Source organism: Marmota monax, unplaced genomic scaffold, assembly GCF_021218885.2.
Source record: "Marmota monax isolate L192 unplaced genomic scaffold, Marmota_monax_Labrador192_F-V1.1 WCK01_AAM20220418_F8-fsc00102, whole genome shotgun sequence".
NCBI classification, from domain to species: Eukaryota; Metazoa; Chordata; class Mammalia; order Rodentia; family Sciuridae; genus Marmota; species Marmota monax.
In genome coordinates, this window is record NW_026692494.1 from 3565826 (window position 1) to 3582043 (window position 16218).

The 16218-nt window shown below is 65.9% G+C and overlaps 2 protein-coding genes and 1 long non-coding RNA gene across 3 annotated transcripts in view; 2 read left to right on the forward strand and 1 right to left on the reverse strand.

Moving 5' to 3' along the window:
* Positions 1 to 2122, forward strand: part of Safb2 (scaffold attachment factor B2) — a 31992-nt gene extending 29870 nt beyond the window's left edge. The window contains exons 19-21 of the mRNA XM_046443995.2: positions 1265 to 1377; positions 1456 to 1525; positions 1727 to 2122. Coding sequence (XP_046299951.1) covers positions 1265 to 1377; positions 1456 to 1525; positions 1727 to 1889 — 346 coding nt within the window. The 3' untranslated portion in view covers positions 1890 to 2122. The remainder of the gene's footprint in view (positions 1 to 1264; positions 1378 to 1455; positions 1526 to 1726) is intronic.
* Positions 2123 to 4439: 2317 nt separating this feature from the next.
* Positions 4440 to 10134, reverse strand: LOC131424160 (uncharacterized). The gene is made up of 2 exons (XR_009226753.1): positions 10015 to 10134; positions 4440 to 8496 (listed from the first exon to the last, which is right to left on the reverse strand). It is a non-coding gene; the product is annotated as an uncharacterized LOC131424160 (long non-coding RNA).
* A 75-nt stretch (positions 10135 to 10209) lies between these two features.
* Tincr (TINCR ubiquitin domain containing) lies at positions 10210 to 15159 on the forward strand. The gene is made up of 3 exons (XM_046443997.2): positions 10210 to 10504; positions 13193 to 13317; positions 13843 to 15159. The coding sequence occupies exons 1-2, from the start codon at positions 10245 to 10247 to the stop codon at positions 13194 to 13196; spliced, it is 264 nt and encodes an 87-aa protein (XP_046299953.1). The 5' UTR covers positions 10210 to 10244; the 3' UTR covers positions 13197 to 13317; positions 13843 to 15159.
* The last annotated feature ends 1059 nt before the right edge of the window (positions 15160 to 16218 follow it).

The window sequence follows — 16218 nt, forward strand, 5'->3', positions numbered from 1 at the left end:
ATCGCCTGTGGGACATTTAAGTGGGAAAGCTGTCCTCAGCCCAGACCGCAGTGGGCAGTGGCTGGTGGGCCATGTGGAGACCTCACTCCCTGGGTCCCCTGAGCCCGGCTGGCCCAGGGCCACCGTCCCACAGCAGTAGCTGGGTACTCACACTCGGCCCAAGGCTGGGAAGCCCTGGGAGCCCCTGGTGACCCCTGTTGCTGGGACATTGGCATGGTACTGGCTGTTGATCCCGCAGTCTCTGCCTAAAGCTGTCTTGAAACAGCTTTATTGAAGTCCAGTTCCCACGCTGTGCGGTCACCCACCAGCACTGCGCTGCTCAGTGCTTTTGGGGTACTGGGAGTGGGCGAGCAGCTCGTGTGGCTCTCCACCTCACTGATGGCTCCTGCTCTGGCTCAGTGTCCTGCTGTGAGGGCACCCTGCGCCTGGCTTGCGCCCTCCTCGCCCTCCTTGGCGAACCGTGATCTTTGGGTCATTTCCCACCTTTTGGCTCCGGGGCTCACGCTGCTGCGTGGGTGCAGGTGTTTCTGTTGGAACGCTGCCTTCCCCCTCGGGGGCTGCCGGAGCCTGGCGTTGCTGCTCACGGACAGATCTGTGTAAAGCCCATTTTGTTCCCTCATTCCAGACGTGAGACACTTATAAAAACCTAAATGTGGTATGTAGCATGAATTTATGGTTGTGTGATAACAGTAATTAAGGACATGGTCATCTGGGCACAGTGGCCACGCCTGTCATCCCAGAGGCTGGAGACGCTGAGGCAGGAGGATCACGAGTTCAAAGCCAGCCTCAGCAACAGTGAGGTGCTGAGCAGCTCAGTGAGACCCTGACTTTACGTAAAATCCAAAACGGGGCTGGGCATGTGGCTCAGTGGTCGAGTGTCCCTGAGTTCAATCCCTGGTACAAAAAAAAAAAAAGAACATGATGACATTATAATGACGCTGGTTAGCTAGTGGCACACACTCTGGAGTATGGTTTCTGACCTGTTTTAAGTGTCTGTGTCGATTTCCTTGGAATGTTCAGGGGATTGGAGCTTTTTGAGGGGCCCCAGGTTTGTCCGACAGGGCTGCACCGTGTCAACTTCCCCTTCTGGACATGCCTTCTCATGGCTGAGCTGCAGGTCCCTGGTGGCTCCCTGCTGAGCACCTTCCCCGGGCTTTCCGCTGTGTCCTCTTCAGGGACATCTCTCTGGGGCGCAGGACTTGCCTCCTCTCATGCGCCCGGAGACGTGTCGGGACAGCTGTGTCTCTCTTCTGTCTTGGCAAAGGGGGGGACGAGACTGGGCCGAGCACAACCCGCGGCTGGAGGAGCATCAGGTCCGGGCCTGGCAGGGTGCCGTGGACGCCAGCGCCGTGGGCCGGGAGAACACGCGGTGGCAAGGTACTCCGGAGGAGAGGCGCGGCGGGGCCCAGGGCCGGAGGCCACGTGCCGGTGTCCTCAGCCTGTCCTCTCCTGCAGGTGCTGAGAGGGGCCTGTCTGGAGCTTCGGGGCCCGGGGGGCACGCGGCGGGCCGAGGCGGCGTGGCTGGGTAAGAAGCAGCTTGCTCCCCTTCTGTGCATGTTTGGTCAACTTCACTGGGTTGGATGCTTTGAAAACAAACCAAAAAGCAACTCTTTGCAGTTAGTGCAAATGTCCCTCAGTCACCTAGAATGCACATGGGTGACAGTTTGTCTCACCGCCGGCCGGGCTGCAGGGAGCAGGGCTTCAGGGACCTCTGGCTTTGTTCTAGGCGAGGCGGCTTCACACATGCTGGACATTCCCAAGGTCACGTGGTGCCTGGCGGTGGACTGGATGGTGGCGGAGTGGCCAACCAGGACCGGGGCAGCAGAGTCCCACACCCCCACCCTCACCCACACCCCCACCCGTACCCCCACTTCACCCGACGCTACTGAAGCCCCCGCACCGCGGCTCTGCAGGAAGGCGGAGGCCCCGTGAACTGGAACCTTCGAGATGGAAGCCGACCTGCCGCCGTGGCGTAGGCCACACTGCGGGGACTCTTGTTCGTTTTTTTGTTTTGTTTTGTTTTGTTTTTTTAATAAATGTGCTCTGGCCCCGCAGCCATTTGTAGACCAGGTTCCTGTCGTGAGCATTCCATTTCCAAATAAACATTGTGGTTCACACTCTTGCACCGTGTGCCTTGCTGTGTCCACCCAGCTGGGACGCTGCTGGCCCTTCACTAGCCGGTGACCATCTCCGCCACCACCTTCCTGAGTCTCAGTGCTGCCCAGGGAGGGGCTGGCTGGGTCCCCACTCGGCCCAAGCAGAAACGGGCCTGGAGTCCGGCACCAGCCAGGCCACAGACCTTGAAGGTGGCAGTGCTGTGGTCGGAGTCATTTGTCATGGACTGGGGATGCTCCATGGGCCACCCATCCAGGCCTCGCCACTGTGCCTGTCTCTTCCTCTGCCAGGTCGGGGGCCAGGGGGCCTGTGGCAGGCTGCCTGAGGCTGGGCGAGAGGAATGGACCCCACCTCCCCCTGCTTCCTGCGTGTGCAGGCTGATGGGACCTGTGCTGGGCAGGGGGCGCGGGCCTGCGATCCCAGCGACGAGACGGAAAGGCTGGGACGCAGCTCGGGCAGCCCCCGGTTCAGCCCCAGCACTGCCCCACGGCGGTGGCCTCTGGGGTCATTGTGCAGAGAGCCTGACAGGTGGCCTCCTGTGCAGAGTCCCTGCCCTGAGAGCAGGCAGCCTGGGGCACGGTGAGCGCTTTAGGTCTCGGCAGCTGCCGGGGTGGATGTGGGTGGCATCCTGGGGCCACCCTCGGGCTCCCCATGGCCCCTCTGGCCGTCCCTGGCTGGGAGCTGGAGGCAGGCCTCCTGGGGCCGCAGGGCTGAGCCAGGCCCGAACACGCCCCTGTGTGGCAGAAAGGGACCTGTGCTGCCTGCCGGTGGCCTGGGACTTCACAGACGCAGCCCTGCAGGGTGCCAACGGGATCCAGGACGCGAGGCCCCGAGGGAGTCTGTACTGCCCCCCACCCTGACCGATACCCACCCACACAGCTGCTCCCCTCCCAGAGGACGCCGCGACTGGGTCCCGGCCACCCTGCTCCACCTGCCCCCGCCGCCTCTGAAGATCCACTGCAGCAGCCCCGTCTCCTCGGGTGGCCATGTCCGGGTCCCGGGGTGGGGTGTGAGTGGGACGTGGAGGGGCCACTGGAGCCCCACTGTGCCCGTCACAGTAGTCATGCCCAGGGGTCTTCTGGGTGGGTTGAGGGACGTGCTGTTTAGAACCAAAGACTTCACACTGCCAGGGACAGCCTCCTGCCGTGTCTGTCTGGTCTCGGCCCTCTGCACAGGCCTGGGAGTGCGGGCGGGCCGTGGCCGGGGCACTCTGGCCTGTGGCTTCTGCCGGGTGCTGTTTGTCTATTTGTTGTGCTGGAGACGGAGCCCAGGGCCTGGCACGGCACCCTGAGCTGCACCCCTGGCCTGGTCTCCCGAAGCTGACCGGGATCCTCCTGCCTCAGCCTCCCGAGCTGCTGGTTCCCCATCGTGACCACCGAGCCCAGCAGTGCCAGACGGCCAATGTTCACGTCTCCAGGGGCGCAGTATTCTTGGGGGGAACGCAGGAGTGGGCAGTGCGCGGGCTGGACAAGCTGGCTCTATCCACCTCTGCTCACCAGGTCCACTTTCCACAGTGTCCTCGAGGGAGAGGCCTCAGCTGACAAGCGCCAAGAACAGACCCACGTCCCTCTCCCCAAAGGCAGGAAGCCCGCCCGTGGTTCTGGCCTCTGACAGGATGACACTGTCCGTCCTGGTTTCATTCCAGGAGAACGCAGGGCAACAGGGTCTCTGCTGCAGGAAGGGGCCGCCGAAGGGCCCTTGGGTCATTGCCACCCCTCGCTGCTGTGAGACGTCTCACCGCGGGCACACCTGCCCCGCCACCGGCGCCTGGAGGAGCAGCCCCGCCACCATGTCCCGAGTCCTGGGCTCCGTCCCCAGCACCACAGAACACAGACACCAAAACTAGATGCCTGATTGCGCCCTGGGGAGACCCTGAGTCAGATTGACAGAAAGTGGGATGGTGAGCGTTGGGGACAGGAGCTGCCGCGGAGTAGGACAGAAGAGTTCCCTCTGCAGACAAGCGACAGTTCTGGGGACGGGCGTGGGTGGCGGCACACCATGAGGATGTGCTTACAGCTTAAAAGAAGATTTCCTTTGGCCAGTGGGGCGCCCACACCTGTCATCCCAGCGGCTCAGGAGGCTGAGGCAGGAGGATCACAAGTTCAAAGGCAGCCTCAGCAGCTTAGTGAGGCCCTAAGCAACTCAGTGGGACTCTGTCTCAAAATAAAATACAAAATGGGGCTGGGGTGGCTCAGCAGTCCAGGGCCCTGAGCTCACCCCCTGGTACACACACTTAGCTAAGGGTGGGGCGGACGGAGCCCAGGCACTTCCCTGGCACCAGGGGCCACGGATGCCTCCCCACCCAGCGCCAGAAGGACCAATCCTTCTTTTTCTTTTATTTTCTTTTTTTTTTTTTTTTTTTTGAGAGAGAGAGATATGGATGTTTAGTTTTCGGCGGACACAACATCTTTGTTTGTATGTGGTGCTGAGGATCGAACCCGGGCCGCACGCATGCCAGGCAAGCGTGCTACCGCTTGAGCCACATCCCCAGCCCCCCCAGATCCTTTTTTTAAAAGGAGGAAAGCATTGGCGGCCTCCCAGGAGTGAGCGGGGGGGGGGAGCACCTGGGAAGGCCCGTGCGGGAGCCAGAGTGCTCGCGATGCCACCTTGCTGTCTGCCCACACGGTTGGCCACCAGCTGTGCCTCGGCGGCTCCACCTGAAGAAGGATCGCGCGCCATCCGTGATCTATGAGCAGTGGTGTAGCCACAGAAGAGGCTCAGAATCGTGCCTGGCATACAGTAAGTGCTCCATAAATGTTGACAGTCCCGGGGAGCCCTACAGGAACAGGGCTCAGGTGCTCTGGAGTTTGGTTTGGGGGGTGGCAGGACCAGGTGGCCCCTCACCGACGGCTGCGCGGCTACAGAGCCGTGTCACCTTCGCCACTCGCTAAATTCTGTGTTCACCACCTTGGAGCCCCCAGAGCTCAGGGTGAGCGCCCTGTTAGGCTGCTTGCCGCCGTCCCCCAGATAGTGTCAAGGGCAGCGTCACTAGAGGGCCTCTCAAGAGAAAACACCTCATATGGGGACTCCAGGGGACAGCTAGGCCGGGGGGGGCATGGGGTCCTCCAGGGGCCCAGAGAGCACCCTGGGCCTCGATGCTCCACCTGGCCTGGGTCCCCAGGCTCTGCACGCTGGCCCCCTGGGGACCTCGGTGAGGACAGGCCCCCAGCCTGGGTGCAGGCCCCACTGCCCGAGCTTCGTCCTGAAGCAGAGTGGGCAGCAGAGCGGGCCGACCCCTGCACCCCGCCACAGAAGACCCCAGGGAAACCAGGCCCCACGACCTCCCGCGTGTGCACAGCACCTATGTCACCCGGTGGCCTCCACTGGTGCTGCCCACCTGGCTGCTTCCTGAGCCCAGGGCCTGGCACGCGCTTGGCCAGCGCTCTGCACGGGCCACAGCAGCCCCAGCCACCTGCCAGAGACCCCTCCCCAGGGGTCAGGCTCCCACTCGTCCCCGCTGGACCGTCCCCCACAGCGGCCCATTAGCAATTTTTAGGAGGAGGCCGCGGTTTGGCCACTCGAGTGCAGGGAGCCAAGGATGGCGTCGGGAGCCTGCGCGGTCCTGGGGTCACACACCTTGCCAGCAGACTCTGGCGCTGCGGGGCGCCCCGTGTGCCTAGCCACAGAGACACAGGCCTCGGGCTTCTGAAGGCTGCAGCCAGGCCCGAGGCTCACAGAGCAGACCCAGCAGGGCGGGCGGAGGTCACAAGTGGCTCAGAAAATGTCCCCGAGGCCCTATGACTGGGAAGCTGCACCGTGGTCCCAGATCCAGGCTCCAGAGCCCGGCCGGGAAAACGCCCCAGGACCCCGCCCTGGCTCGGCCGGTGCCAGGGAGGTGGCCATGGCCCATGCACCTGAGTCCTGCTCCCCAGGGTGGCCAGGCGCCAGGAAGGAAAGGGTGCCACACCTGGGGGACACACACGGAGCACAGGGGACTTGAGGGCCAAGGGGAGCTGACCGCCCCCTCAGGGAAGGGTCACCAGCCTGAAGGCCAGTAGGGAGCCACGGCAAGTCTGGGGCCCTGGAGAGGAGGCCGGCCTCCTGGGGGTCCAGGACCCCGGGCTCTGCGCTCCGCCCTCCCCAGGCCACGGGGCCGTGGCGGGGTGAGCCGGCTCAGGGCCGGGCTCGGCGGGGTGCAGCCTGCCCCTCGGAGTCCCTGCCCCGAGGGCCAAGCGTGCGAGCTGGCGGGCAGCGAAGCCCAGGAGGCTGACCGTCCTGCCAGCAGCCCCAGCGGTCAGCAAGATGGCGTCCCACACGGGATGCATCAGGGGACAGGGCCCAGGGGAGGGCGGTGCGCGTCGGGTGTGCAGCCACCGAGTCCAAGTGCAGACTGGGACACGCGCTCTGGGCGGGGGCCTGGGGGGAGAGGGGCAGCAGGCGGAGGTGGGGACAGAAGAGATGGCCCAGGAGACACACTGGAGGGACAGGTGAGACCGGAAGACCCCAGATCCCCTCCTGCCCACTGGGTGGCGCCCAAGAGCCATGCTGTGCTACGGGCCTGCCTGTCCCCTCCCGGCCGGCCACCCCTTGGAGGAGGCCCTGGGACACAGTGGAGGCTGGAGAGGCTCCCGCTGGGACCCAGGGTCTCCCGAGTGCCCAGGCCAAGGCCCTGGGTCCTGCGTGTGCGTGTCCTGTGTGCCTGTGCGGTCTCTGTGTCTGTGCATCTGGTGGGGTGACCGCCATCCACGGCCCTGGCTGTCAGGGACAACCCCACGGTCCTGTGGCTGTTGACAGGTGGTGGCATTAGCAGAACGTCCCCTCCCCCGTCTCCTGCATCTTCCCCGGAGCCACAGGGGCACCCGCCCCCCCAGCCCCATGGAGTGTCCCTGGACAGGGCCCCGGGGGACCCGGGGTGTGCGAGCTCCTCCCTCCAGCACCTCAACCTGGGTCCGGTGGCCGCTCAGGGCCAGTCCAGCCCCGCGGGCCGCCCTGCCTGTCAGTCAGCACCCAGAGGACTCTCCGTCCTGGAAGCCACCGCCCAGCACGCCACTCCTTCCTGTGCCGCCCGGCAGGGGACTCACTCCTGCCTGCTGCAGCCTCTGCGCCCACCTTCCTGGGTGGCTTCGGGGACGTGGGCCTCATTTTTTTCCTTTCTTCTTTTTGTGGCTGGGTCAGAGCCCGGGGCTGGGAAGGCCAGCGCTCTGCACGGAGCCGCAGCCCAGCCCTTTTCCTTTTGAGACAGGGCCTCCCGAGGTTGCCCAGGCTGGCCTCCAACTTGCCATCCTCCTGCCTCAGCCTCCCGAGTCCCTGGATGGCAGACGCGAGGGAAAAACGAACTTCACGCCTCCTCCTCTTGCCCCTCCTGGAGACCACCCAGGTGGCCCTTGACGGGAACCGTGCTCCATGTCCAGGGTCGTGGGGCGAGGCGCTGCTGGGGACAGTGGTGGAGGGCACCTACCCAGCGGCCCCGCCCGCACCTGCCTGCGGAGTTGGTGGGCGCAGCCCCGTCCCCGCTGCCCGGCCCCCTGCGTCCCGCTTGCTGAGGGACTTCCTCCGTCCCTCTGAGCCCTCACGGCCCCGAGGCTCCTCACGGCCCCCTCTGCCCTGACCCCACCGAGGGGCGGCTCCTCACTGGCGAAGGCCGGGCCCGCCGCTGCCCGGCTCCGCGGAGGCTGAGGCAGGAGGACTGCAATCCCTGACGGCAGGGGGCCGCGGTGGCCGCAGCCTGGATGGCAGAAGGCTCGGCGGGAGGGACGCGTCCCCAGGGCCCGGAGCCGGGCACCCACACCCAGGAGCCTGTCACCGCCCGCCTGCGTCTGCCACCCAACCAGGACATTCCGCGGCAAGTCGAGGTCACCATCCCGCCATCCCAGCCGCCAGGCAGAGGACCTGCTTTTCCTGATGTCACGACGAGGTCACAATTACCGTCTGTCCCAGCCACGCGTCCCTGGGCCTCCCTCTGACCCGCCCAGGTGCCAGCAGCTGATGGGCGAGGCCCGAGGTCAGCCTGGCAGGGGAGGTGGCCGGGCCTGGTGACCGGTTCTGCAGGCCGAGCCGGCCCGCCCACCTCCTCTGCGGAGAGCGACCAGGGGCCAGGGACTGGCCAGGGACGCCATGCTACCCGCTCTGGGCCTCGGCGTCCCCTGGTTCCGCGAGCTCAGGACAAGGGCTCCACAGCGGCTGTGAGGCAGGGGGATGGCAGTGAGACTGCTGTCCCCAAGCCCCAGCGACACAGCGAATTAACAAATGTCTTCATCTTTACTAACCTAAAAGGTGGGAGGACAACTGCCTTCCGTGGTGGCTTCGTTTGTATCTGACCGAGGCGAGTCCCTCCGCTGTGTTTAAAGGCCGTCTGCGTTTCGTTTCTTTTTCAAAAACCCCGGTTCACGTCTTTATGCATGTAGCTACTGGCCTGTGGTTCCTATTATTTCTAGAAGGAAGCTTTTTACATATTAAGGAAATCAGTCTTTTATCTATCACATCTGAAAAGTCTCCTCAATCCTGTCGGCCTCCTCCTCTGTGAAGGGGCTGAGCAGGCGCCATGGTCCCTTAGACACGTGAGGAGGTGCCGGGAGCTAGATCCCGGGCCTCTCCTGTGCGAAGCGAGCGTCCACGCCGAGCCACGCCCCGGCCTTTTCAAAATTCTGTATTTTGAGACAGACTCTCGTGAAATTGCTGAGGCTGGGCCTGAACTTGCAATCCTCCTGCCTCAGCCTCCTGAGGAGCTGGGATTACAAGCGTGTGCACCGCACCTGGCAATTATTCATCTTTTCATGAAAGACTTCTGGGTTTAATGTCATGTTTCAACACACTGGGGCCGTCACTGAAGTCCCCTGTTTTCCTCCAGCCGTTGGCCATTTCTAGCTGATGGGGTGGGTGTCTGGAAGGGAGCCTATCTAGAATCTATTTTGGTTTTAGCCATTTTAAAACCTCCTTCTGGAGTGGGCCCAGCTACAGGGGAGGCTGAGGCAGGAGGATGGCCTGAGCCCAGGAGTTTGAGGCCAGCCTGGGCAGCAGAGAGAGCCTTGTCTCAAAAATAAACCCACAGCCACCTGAAGTCTGACAGCGGGCGGGTGACGGCTGGGGCAGAGCCGAGCCTGGGGCCCGGGGCCGGGGGCCGGGCTAGTCCTGGCCCTCCCACTTCTTCCTGGGCTCCTTGGAGAGGTCACGTGTTCTCCCTCTGCCTCGGTTTCCTCGTCTGTGAAGTGGGACGTGAGCATTAAGGGGACCTACCCTGAGCGCCCCGAGTCAGCAAGTGGCTGCACGCCGGTCCCCCAGCGCCTCAGCCTTCCGCCTGGCCCTCACGTCCACCCGAGGCCCAGGCGGGCAGGCCGACGCCCAGGGAGGTGCAGCTCCTGCCTGAGGGGCCTGCTGGGGCAGGGCCTGGACTCGAGGCCACACCGTCCACTGCTGGAGGGGACGTTCCACTGGCCAAGGGCAGATGTGGAACGGCTGAGGCCACGCCAGGGTCCTGGCCCAGCAGGGATGGCCCGGCGCCTGTCACGTGGGACTGGAGGGTGCAGGGCAGTGGCTGGGCACACCGTGGGCGTGTGGTCATGAGGGGCAGCTGCCTCCTGTGGGAGCCACGGACTCTTAGTCACCCGCTGAAACCCCAGGTGGAAAGCCCACGCTTTGAGGAACCATCCCCATCGCCTGCGTTTCCCAGTGGAGGTCCCAGAGGGCTCTCCCTCTACTCAGGCCCTGGCCACCTGAGCAGAGGACAGTGTGTGTGCAGTGTGTCCCCTCTCCCAACTCTCCCCAGAGGGCAGAGTCCACGTCCCGCAGCCCAGCTGGACACAGGCAGACGCTGGGTGAGGACATCAGGTCCTTACTCGGGGCCTGCCCTCCAAGGAAGAAGAGCCAAGTCGTCCCTGGGCCTGAGACCCCGCACCATCAGCCGCCTCCCTCCGCCACCCGCCGGCTCTGCTCCAGCCAGACCCGCGGCTCCGCGCCTCCCACCTGCCTGCGCTCTGCCCCAGGGCCTTTGCATGTCCGCAGTCGTCCGGAGCCGCCGGGATCCCTGAGCCTGCGGAGCGCGGCTCCCTCCCTCAGATCTCCTGGGAGGCCACCGCCCCGGAGGGAGGCTCCGGCCCGGCCGCGCCCGCACTTCCCACCACGTGACCGCGGTCATCTACACGCCCGGGTCTGGGCCGCGGCTCGCCCCACTGGAGCGGCCGGCGCCGGGCGCCATGGAGGGGCTGCGGCGCGGGCTGTGGCGCTGGAAGCGCTACCACATCAAGGTGCACCTGGCCGACGAGGCGCTGCTGCTGCCGCTCACCGTGCGCCCGCGGGACACGCTCAGCGACCTGCGCGCGCAGCTGGTGGGCCAGGGCGTGGGCTCCTGGAAGCGCACCTTCTACTACAACGCGCGGCCGCTGCGCGACCACCAGACGGTGCGCGAGGCGCGCCTGCAGGACGGCGCGGTGCTGCTGCTGGTCAGCGACCCCAGGTGGCCCGGCGGAGGGCGCGGGAGGGCGCGGGAGGGCGCGGGAGGGCGCGGGAGGGCGCGGGAGGGCGCGGGAGGGCCGGGGCCTCCGGAGCTGCCCTGGGTGGTGTCCCTGTCCCCGCTGCCCTCCTCCACCTTCTCTCCGTGTGTCTCTTCTTGTCTCTGTCTGAATCCGCGTCTGTCTCTGCTTTCTCTCAGCGAGGGCTTCCCGGCCTCCCGGCCTCCCGGCCTCCCGGCCTCCCTGCCTCCCTGCCTCCCCGCCTCCCGGCCTCCCGGCCTTTTTTTCTTTTGCTACCAGGGATTGAAGCCTGGAACCACTGAGCCCCAGCCCCAGCCCCTTTTATATTTTCAGTGAGGGCCTCGCTAAGTAGCCGAGGCTGGCCTTGTCTCCGTGATCCTCCCACCTCAGCCTCCCGAGCTGCTGGGGTCACAGGCGTGGTCCCAGGCCCCTGCTGCCTCTGCTGGTCTCCCCTGCCTCCTCCCAGTCCCTCTCTGCTCCCTCCCCGCCCACTTGTCTCTCCACAGCTTTTTTCTGAAACTTGCTGCCCACACTTGGAGCTGGCCACAAGGGGACTCCAGGGCAGTCCCCTGGCCGAGGTGATTGAGGAAGGGTCTCCCGCCCCAGGAGGGGTCTGCAGAGCGGTGCTCTGGCCATGGGAATGGCACCTCCAGAGGTGGAGGCCACTGGGAGCTGGGTGGCAGCTGGCACTTGGCAAGGTGGGTGGGTGGCAGAGGGGACAGGGGCTGGTCGTGGAGCCTCAGATGCCACCTGGAGGTGTTGAGCGGAGAAAGGACAGGGTGTCACAGTGTTACCCTTGTGACACCTGCCAGGCCCCTTGTGGCCTGGTCCACCAAGCTTGGGATATGGTTTGAGAGATGGAGCCTCGGCCGCCATTCTGTTCTGGGAGGCTGGAGGTGGGGTTCCCCACTGGGCCCGATTGAGGAAGGTCTCTGGGGGCAGGGGGAGGCTTGTGGGTGATGAAGGGTGGGGCTCAGGGCTTAGGGCTGAGAGACACGTTCCTGGCGGTGGGCGACCCTCAAACCGCCGGGAAACGGTCGCTCAAGGTGCTGGAAGCTTGGAGGAAGCGCCTCGCGGCCAGGCGCGCTCCAGGCCTCGCCGTCCAGCTGGGGGGCAGATGCGCCTGTCATGAAATGCCAGCTCTTGACCATGGCTTCGAGGAGAGGCGGCCACTCTGGCAGCAGTGGCCGGAAGCCTGGCTGGGAGGGACAGGGCCAGCCACAGGAGGGGGGCGCTCCAGGCAGAGGACACGGCCAGCCGTGCAAAGGTCCTGAGGCACGGGGCGGGGGTCCCTGAGGGAGGAGGGAGCCGTGCAGGGCAGTGGGCAGAGGACGGGCCGGACTCGGGTGCCCGCGGGCTGTTCTGCCAACTCTGGGGCAGCGGGCTTGGGGGTGAGCGTGGGGGTCAGGAGAGGGCGGAGACGATGTTGGCCTCCTCTGGCTCCTGCCCCGCCCTGGTGTCCTGTCCTGTCCTGGGTCCTTGACCACACAGAGCTGGGCTGATGGCAGAGCCCGGCTGTGCTCCCCAGCAGACAGGGAGGACAGGCCCCGGCCCCTCGTCTTTGCCACCCCCTGGCTGTGTGTCCTGGGGCGGTGCACCCAGCCTCTCTGGGCCTCTGAGTGGGCTCTAAGACCTGGAGCTACACGCAGACAGAGGTGGACAGGGCCCCAGCTGTCCGTCAGAGAAGAGGGGGACGCGCTGGACCTGCTGCCCACTCTGCTGGCTCGGGCCTCACCCGATCCTGGGCTCCCTCCTGTCTCCTCTGGTCTCCTGTCACCTCTGGTTTCTAAACTGTGAAGTGGGTGGTGACTCTCCCGCCTCCAGATGGCCGCACTGCCCAGGGCAGTCGGCACAGGGACCTGCTGCCCACGCAGGCCAGCGTGGACGAGGAGGCGCCCGGGTCCCCAGGGCCCCGCTGCTGCCTGGATTCCAGGCGGGAGGGGGGCGGAGCCCGGGGCCTGGCCTGACCCCTGCGCCCTCCCCGTGGGGTCACTGGCTCTTACTTCTATTGTCATTTCACTGGGTGGCAGGTGCCCCTTCCCCAGCCCCTGCAGCCGCCTGCAGATGATTTCAGCACCCACCCCCCTCAGCCCCAGAGGTGCCCACTGCGAGCCAGAGGCCGTCCCTGTCCCCTGCCCACAGCCCTCCAGGGCTCCCACCTCCAGGCGGAGTCAAAGCCCAGGTCCGCCCTGCAGACTGCAGGCCCCTGCACATCCTGCCTGTCCCCTCCCTCCCGTCCCCTGCTCCAGCCCCCAGGCTCCTCCGGTGCCTCCAACCCCAGGCCCAGTCCTGCCCCAGGGCCTTTGCACAGCTGCACCCTCTGCTGGGAGCTTTTCCCCAGATCCCATCCCCACCCCTCGGCTTCTCATTTAAACGCGGTGTCGGTGTCGGTGTCGTGTTTAAGACCTTCATTTGGTTTATCTGTTTTCTGTGGTGCCGGGTCTCACCATGCCTCACCTCCACCGCCCAGCCACGCCCAGCCCCTTCCCACCACCCTGCTTAACCCAGAGCCGCACCCCCAGGGCAGGCGCGGCACACAGTAGGTGCTCAAGACAGCGCTGCCTGCCCTGGTGGTGACTGGGAGTGGGGAGGCGAGTCCTGGCAGGTGTGGGGGACGCCTGGGGCAAGGGCTGTGTCTGTCTGAACCTGGGTCTGTCTGTCCCTGTCTTCAGGTAGTCTGGGCTGGAGGAGGCGGAGCCATGCTGGAGGGGCCTCCAGGTGCTGCGTGAAGGAGCTGGCGGGCGCGGGCACCAGGGAGGCGCCTCCCCGCCTCCTGGGAGCCTGGGCCTTACTCCAGGTAGGTCACTCTAGCACCTGGAACCCGGAAGGGACCTGAGCAGAAACAGCCAGAGACAAGACAGGACAGGCCTCCGGGTCAGTCACCCTCCTCCCGGGCTTCTGCCCTTGGGGTGGAGATGCTGGCCTCCACTTCTCAACTGCCTTTGGATAAAGGAAATGGCTCTGAGCAGAGCTGCCCCCAAGTTGCTGTGTGACCTTGGGAAGTCGCTCATCCCCTCTGGGCTCTCTCTGTGCTGCCATCTTGAAATGAAGCCTTGGGCTTTGATTGGCACCTGTTCCCCACCTCACCCTTTGCCTGCAATTCCTGAATCTGCCACCAGGTGGCCCAACACAGCGGAGCCGGGGGCAGGGGAGCCCCTGGAAGCCACCCCTGTCTGTCTTGGAGGGAACAGGGACATAGGGGTAGGTGCAGGGACAGTGGCCAACGTCAGAGCTGTTAGGGAAAAGGGAGGGACATGGGCCTGAGAGCCGGTCACCCCCGTGGCCTGGGCTGAAGTGGCCTTTCCCTCTGCTCCTGCCCCAGGTCCGGGCTCCCAGGTGCAGGAGACACCCAGGGCCTCGGGCTGCGGCTGCGCCTCGAACTCTTGATGGAGCCCTGTCCCGGACCCTGACCTAGGACGTCTGTCCCTGACCAGCTCCACACCCCAGCCGTGGCCTTCCATCTGTGCTGTGACCTGGAAGCCAGTCTCCTCCCTGTGGACAGCCAGAGGGGACCCCGTGACTGGCACCAGACTGCACCCACCCGATCCCCCACCCAGCCCCACAGAAGAGGGGCCCCTCTTGCCTCGGACCATGTGACGGCCACGCCTGCCCCTGCTGCCCCTGCCTGGCGCCCCGTCACCAGCCAGCCCAGTGCAGCCTCCTCCAGGAAGTCCCCTGGGACTGGCTCCTCCGCAGCCGCCAGCACCTGTCCCCTCTGTTCCCACAGGCCTCCTGCTGTGAACATTCACCAAGTCTCACATGCCAGAGGGGGACCTGGTGGCCCCAGCCTTGGGCTGGTTCTCGAACCCTGAACATGCATCTGTCCCCCTGTCGCTGGGCGGCCTCCCTGTCCCCCTGCGTGGACTCTGGCCTGGGCCGTGCAGCTGCCCCTGGCAGGGTCTCTCCCCACCCCGCGTGGGCCGCGGCTCTGGGCTCTGAGCCCCGGGTCGCGGGCGGAGGCATCAGTGGCCACAGGGCCTGGGGCGGGCCGGGAGGGCTGCTCCCGCACTCCCGCCAGCCCCCAGCCGAGGAGGGACCCACTGCTCTTCTGCAGGCCGGGCTGGCCGCCGCGCTGGGACGAGGTCCCCGCCGTCCTGGGTGGTCTTCCCGTCCCCACCTGATCCCTGGCTGCAGCCCAGCCCCGGCTCCTCCCGGAGACCTTCCCTGCGCTGGGCCAGCGAGGCCGCGGCGGCTGCCAAGGACGCAGGGCCCCGGCTCCTGCTCCCTGCCGCCGCCAGCCGCTGCACACCTGCAGCGAGGTGGCCGCCAGGCGCCTGGCCGGTTCACGGATGGGCTTCAGCTTGCCCAGGGCACCGGCCTGGGACTCCCGCCCAGCCCCTGGATCGGGCCCAGCCCAGGCAGGACGGCAGGGTCCCTGCTGCCAGGCGGGTGGGGGAGGGGCGTTTTCAGGGCGTTTGACATTTAACAAACAGTATGCAAATCGCATGCAAATTGCATGCAAATCGCCACCCATTTCTTAAGGCCCGACAGCGCTGGCGTGGTCTGAAATAATAATGTCGGACCTGTCCCGGGTGATGGCCTGGTGGGCTGCAGGCCTCCTGCCCGCTCCCTCCCTGCCCCTTCCTTTCTCTTCTCCAGGCCCTCCCCTCCCCCCCTGCTTCTCCCCCTCCCTCCCCTCCTACTCTCCTCCCCCTCCCCCTCGCTCTCCCCTCCCCCTCCCTCCATCCATTTCTTCTCTCTCCCCTCATTGTCGGAGCCCCCCCAGGCCGGGGATGAATGTCATCAGCGGCAGGACTTCCAGCTTCCTGCTGTCAGCAGGCACAGAGAGGGCCAGGGTGGCCCTTGGTCACACAGCCACATGGAGGGCATCTCTGCCCCAGGCGTCATGGCGGAGCAGAGTGGGCAGAACCTGTGGCTCAGGGGAGGTGACTGCGGCTAGAGTCCTCCGAGGTCCTCCAGGACTGGCCTGGCTGGGCAGGGTCCCGGGAACACTGGGGCCTTCTCGGCCTTGACCTTGAGGGCACCGGCCTGTCCTGCTTCGTCCTCTGCTCAGCGCGGCCGGACTCCAGCAGGGGCCCGCCACTCGCCCATCCCACCCTCACGGCGGGTCTCCCCTGCTGCCCTGGGCCGGCTGCCTCCGCTACAGATGGCAGAACTGGGGTCCGCAGCCCGGGGCTGTCTGGGGCGTGTACAGAATAAAAGTCAAGTTCGACCTCCGACCTGGCTGTGTCCCTTGGGTGCCCCCCCCCCCGTCCTGGGCAGCTCCTGGCCAGGCAGCAGGAGGCGGCCACCCACTCGCCTCGGCTCGGCCCCACCCAGGGCAAGTCTGGGCGCCCGAGTTTCAGGTGAGACTTGGCAGCCGCGTCCTGGGAGGAGCCGCCCGCCAGGGCCCCAGAGGGTGGGAGGGGCTCCCTGGGTGGGGGGGACCCAAGCGGTTCCGCAGGAGTGTCCAAGTGCAGCTGAAACCCCCGGACCTCAGCCCGGCTCTGCCCGGTCCCTGCCCCCTGTCCCTGACCTCGGCCACCCTGCCATTCCAGACTGTCTCCCGGACACCCTGCTGAGCCTCCCTGGGGCTGGTGCGCCTGCCTCCCTGGTCAGCACTTGCCCTGCACGCTTGGCCCTGGGTCCATCCTAGGCACCGAGTCCTGGGGACAGTGTGGTGACCAGGCCACTCAGCTGACGCCCCCGTGGGCCCACGGTCTAACAGAAAGTGTGGGAGCTGCAGGGCGGGCTCCTG